Raw genomic sequence first — 5,442 nt, 5'->3', positions numbered from 1 at the left:
GCTGATACTCTCTATCTTCCACGTGGCTATGCTATGGGGCTTGAGCCAGGGTGACGTCTCCCAGTATCTGCACGCATCAATAAATAAATGAGAATTGCCATAACGATTATGATGATGATTTTAAAGCTCAAACCCTGGAGTAAAAAAATTGCTCTTTTCAAGTCATTTTATGCACACACGACACTCACCTCTACCTGCCCTGCTCAACAGAGGACAGAAACAAATTGCCGAGTTGCCAACTCTGGGCAATGCCTCCAGAACCAACGCTGCTTGTTTTACTTTAATGGGGAAATAACTTCATTACAAATGGCATTTTCTTGGCTAGCTGGTTCCCAAGCCTGCGAAAGTGCCCCAAGAGCACTTGTGCTCTCTGCAGCTGACTGAATCGGCCACTCTGGTCTCTTGGGGCCCTGGGATGAGAGGTCAAATCTGCCAAAAATGAGGTAAGTCCATGTGTCCTCACGTTTTTTTTGGTGAGTGTCACCGTTTTAAAGTGCAGCCTTCCCAGCACTCTCTCTTCCTCTTCCCGGTTCAGCTCTTCTCTGTGGCTTGAATACCACACATTCACATCGGTAGTCTGGTTTATTGCCTCTCCCTCCCCATCAGATTGTGAGTTTCTAGAGAACATGGGGATGTTTCTGTCTGGTTCACAGCTCTAGCTCCAGTGCCTATGACAGTGCTTGGTGCATAGTAGGTACTCAAGAAATAGTTTTGAATAAATAACCCCCAAATTTATTTCTAAGTAAAAGATGTTTTCCTGGGGAAGGGCAGAGCCATATGGCCCCTAAGGAGCATCCATGGAGCAATGTGGACAAAGGAAGGACGTTTTCAAGAGTGGGTGGAAGGGGAGAAAAGAAAATGATGTGAAGAAAGGAGCAGAGGCCAGGTGTCTTTAGCATTTACCTGGCACCCTGTATCTATAAAACTGGGTCACTCTGGGGCTGAAAAGGGAAGAGAGAGGGACGTGGGGCCAGGTCTGCCTCTCTGTCTGCCTCTCCCTTTTGCCCATGTATACAACCTCTCAGGAATTGCTGTCAGCTCGACCTTCAAAATAAATAGGAATCCACCTACCTCTCCCCAGGGCCCCTGCTCTGAGCCTGCCACCAGCCGCCATCTCTAGCCTGAACTATTTCAATCATTTCCTCGCTTATTTCCACCTCTGCCCGGACAGTGGGCTCTCCAAACAGCATCAGACTGAGTTCTCAGCAGTAACAGAGCTGGTCACCCTCTGCTCAAACCCTCGCAGCTCAAATCCCACCCTCCTTGAGGACTACCATAACCACACCACCTATTTAATACTGTGACGTGCGCCAGGCACCAGCACTCTGGGCCTCCATATTCTTTTTCTTGTTTTCCCTATCACCGACCTCTTCCAACACCTCAAATAATTTACTTAGGGATGGCCATGGTTTGCCCTCTGTCTCCCACCTCTTCCCCCAAGGACTTCAGCTCCCCCAGGCCGGGGAGACCTTTGTTTGTTCGCCCACATCCTAAGCATTAGAACTGCGCCTGGCACTAGCAGGTGTTCCATTATTTATTTAATGGGTGACTTGGAGCAGAAACAGAAGTGCAGTGCGCTGTTTTCCTGAGATCTGAGCTGATGATGATAAATGATAAATAAGTCTTGGGATTTTAGAAGACAGGAATCACGAGAATCAACACCAATGAAGTCCGAGTCTCCTCTGCTACTGTCTGAAGCGGAACAAGAACAGAAATAAGGTCTGTTTTCTTTCCGCTTCGCTGTCTGTTTCTGTCCAAAAACAAACGTCTCTCTGACACCTTTAAGGTTTCCCTTTGTCCCTTTAAGTTTCCTTCCGTGACACTGGCTTGTTACTCTAACACTGTCAGCAATTCACTCCCAAAGGTGAGGTCCCCGTGGGAAGTGGGAAAACTCAGCGAATCACCAGGGACGCGCCTGACTCCGAAAAGGCTGGATGCTGGCGAGGAATCGGCCCCGCGGCTCCCGCGTCCCCGCCTGCCTGCGCGGCCTGCGGCTGGGGTTACAAAGGGCTCCCAGCGCCGATCCAAACCGCGTTCCAGGCGGGGTGGGCGGGCCCCCGGCCAGCAAGGCCGAAGCAAAACAACCCGCCCAGGCGTCCAGAGCGTATCCAACCCTGGAGAACCTGCCCCGGGACCCAGAGCCGAAGCCAGCTCGGGCCTCTCGAGTGAGGCTTTTCCAGCCCCCGCGACGGACCCCGGGATCTGCAGCTGGGCGGCGGGGCTCGTTATGGGAAAGGGGTGCGCGCGCGTTTGTGCTAAAACAAGAAAGGCAAGAATCTCCGAGAACAGAACTCTGGTCCTCGCCTGGCCAGGGAGCGCAGAAGACAGGGGCGGCGGCGCCAAGGCGGGTCAGGGGCCGGTCCAGCCAAGTTTGCTCCGGCTTAGATAAACTTTCTGATCGCAGTTTTTCCTGGTTGCAGCCTGGGTTCCTTGTAACCGGGTAAGCGTAGCGGGTGGTTGTCAGGAGGGGCGGGGGCTGGAGGTACGAGGGGATGGGAGGGGGGAACGGCCAGACCCGGGGTCGCGCAGGCGCCTTGCTCCCTGCCTCCGCTCCGTTCGCCCCCGCTCCACCCACTCCGCGGGCTTGGGAAGGTGGCTGGGGGAGGGGGATGGCTCGGTATCACAGAGGGACGGCCGGAGGCTGACACAAAGCCCTTTCTCCCCTCCTCCTCTTTCCCCTGCTCTCCCCTCTCCTGCCCTCCTGTCTCCCCCTGTCTCGTTTTCCTCCTTCTCCTCTGGCTCCTCCTGGGCGGGGAAACCCAGCCCCTCGCTCATCTGCGGGATCACCGGTTGCCCCCGCCTCCGGGACCTGCAAGGAGGGCCCGCGCGAGGTAAGGGGCGGTGGCAGCGGAGACCCCACCCCCTGTGCCCGCTGCCAGAGCACGGAGAGGCTCCGTGCATGGGCGGGGCTCTCTGGGGTTCAAGACCCGGGTGCTGCTGCGCGCACTCTCTCCCCACTCCGGAGGGGACTTGGGGAAGAGAGCTAGAGAGAGTCCTTCTGTCGTGGCGAACAGAAGGGGGAATCGGGGAGTGGGGAAGGGGGCAGGGTGACATTCCGCAGGGCGAGGTGGCCGCTGGTCCAGGCAGGGTCACCGGGTGTCCTCAGCTGACCTATGCGGGGCTGGGGGTGAGGGACAGCTGGAGGGTGCAGGCACGGTGACTGGAGGTTCGGGTGTGGGCGCATGTGCGCGGGACGGGGTGGTAGGGACCTTTGTGGCGTTCTACCTGCGTGGCTGCCTGCAGGGTGTCAGGTGCTCCCTGTGCCTGTGCGCGCGGGCTAGACTGGGGGTCGCACAGCTTTGGTCCCCAGCGCGGACCCCTCCGGTGCGTCCAGCCAGTGTGCAGGGCAGATGCTCCAACCAGAGATTTCCTCCCTCAGGAGGAAAAGCAGAAGGATCGGTGTGTCCGGGCAGGGGACGCTCGGGTTGTCGCGGTGATTGATGGCGGCGCGGCGGGCGGAGGAGGAGCTCCGGATTCCTGCCGGGAAGGGACGGGGCCACTTTCCCACTTTGAGAACTCCCCGCCCGCCTCTGGGCTTGGCCTGGGCTCCCACCAGCTCAGCGTCCTCCCACCGGCGGTGGCGCGCCCCTCGACGGCATGGAGACAGCAGGATTTGGAAAAGTTAAACTTTAAAGCCTGTTGCCAAGAAATACAGGGCAAGATCAGTCCCCCGTGCCCTGAGAGGCGCCTCTGTTCTCGGAGCTCCCAAATCCCTGGGGTTTTCCTAATTCCGCCGTAGCTGCATGCCGCGTAGCCGCACTTCCTTGCTCGGTTTTGGGCACGTTGCGGTTTCTTAGGAACACGCTGTCATCAGTAAGGAAACATCAGAGTGCCCTTCGACAAAAGGACTGTAAATACTGAAGCAAAAAGTAACACTAGGAGGGCCAAGGGCTTACTGGGGAAAAAAGAAACATACAGGGCAGCACTCCATCATTAAGATAAATAGTATTTTAATACAATATTTTTAACAAAACCAAATTGAATGTAAAAAATATATAATAAGCAAAAATCAACATTTTAAATAAAGGTGGGTGTTGTTAGAATCCTGCTTCATTGGCCGGATGCGGTGGCTCACACCTGTAATCCCAGAACTTTGGAAGGCTGAGGCTGGCAGATCACTTGAGGTCAGGAGTTTGAGACCAGCCTGGCCAACCTGGTGAAACCCCATCTCTACTAAAAATACAAAAAATTGCCAGGCGTGGTGACACGCCTGTGATCCCAGCTACTCAAGAGAATGAGGTAGGAGAATCACTTGAACCCGGCAGGCAGAGTAAAACTATGTCTCCAAAAAGCAAACAAACAAAAAACCCTGCTTAATTATTCAATGGAAACAGCCATATCAGATTCTCCCCCACACCTCCCCATTTGTCCTTTCTCTTGCCTGATGGTTTGAGAGTTGACAGTGGCATGCAACAGATGGAGCAACTCTGGCTTCCGATGCGGTCATGTTCACTGACTGCAGAGCTTTTATTCACTTTTTGCCTAGTTCAAAGATGGGAGGATATTGTCATAAGTGGATGTAGAGGTGTTCATTTTCCTTCTTGCCTCAGGTTCCATATGCCTCTGGAATACCCATGCACTCCCATGCTTTCGCACCTCCAGAGGGAGCATCACAGGCCAGGGATTGGTAGCGTCCTGGGACAGTGACGGCCTTTGCTTTTGGAATCTGGGAAGGCTGTTGACAGGAGCTATTGGGTTTGGAGACTTGCTTTTGGTAGTTGGAGGCTGGAGACATGGGGTAAACCAACCTGCCATCAAGACCTCTTTTGTCTGGAAATATTCTCCCACAGACAGTTCATCAGAGCAGAGGAGGAAACTAGAGTTGCCCACACTTGGCCTCTGGTGTAGGGCAGAAGGGAGGGCGCTTGACTCCCAGGATGGCTCTGGCGCTTGCTTATTTAAAGATAACTTCGCAGCAGCACTCCTATCCCCACCCACGGTGCCCCCACACACACCTTATTCAAAGTCAAGGATCACCACCCACCTCAGGACTTCTACTTTCCAGAAAGAACCTCCTTGCTTAGCTAAATCCTCTTCCTCTGCTTGGAGGACACAGATGAACCAGGTATCACAGATGGAACACAGGGTATGCTTCCTTGGGGGTCCATGTTCATGTGACCCATTCATGGGAGGCCCACTCTTCACATACTCTCTGTATTACAGTGTTTTGACCTTATGCCCAAGCCCCCCGTACATGCAAACTTCTTAATGATCCTTCAAGAATCCTAACGGTTTCAGCAGGAAAGATTTCCCTGATCCCATTCTTTCCCTGGTAAGGCACCTTCTCACCACCACCAGAATTCTGTGTGTGTGTGTGTGATTAAAGTAATGCAGTGGACCTTACTTGCCCACTGTCCATAAGCTTCCCAGGGTCCAAAACCAGGCTATAGCCCTTAAGACCTACCACTCAAGGAGATGGTGTGGAATAAATGAATGAATACA

General features: G+C 54.0%; 1 protein-coding gene across 1 annotated transcript; it reads right to left on the bottom strand.

Moving 5' to 3' along the window:
* Positions 1 to 785: 785 nt before the first annotated feature.
* Positions 786 to 4,735, bottom strand: LOC108292040 (translation initiation factor IF-2). Its single transcript, XM_017512649.2, has 3 exons — positions 4,597 to 4,735; positions 3,226 to 3,374; positions 786 to 2,596 (listed from the first exon to the last, which is right to left on the bottom strand). Exons 1-3 carry the CDS (start codon positions 4,733 to 4,735, stop codon positions 1,901 to 1,903), a joined length of 984 nt encoding a protein of 327 aa, XP_017368138.1. The 3' UTR covers positions 786 to 1,900.
* Between the last annotated feature and the right edge of the window lie 707 nt (positions 4,736 to 5,442).

The sequence above is a fragment of the Cebus imitator genome, unplaced genomic scaffold (assembly GCF_001604975.1).
Source record: "Cebus imitator isolate Cc_AM_T3 unplaced genomic scaffold, Cebus_imitator-1.0 Scaffold475, whole genome shotgun sequence".
Lineage (NCBI taxonomy): Eukaryota > Metazoa > Chordata > Mammalia > Primates > Cebidae > Cebus > Cebus imitator.
The sequence above is the reverse complement of the archived record's forward strand: the minus strand, read 5'-3'. Positions and strand labels throughout refer to the sequence as shown.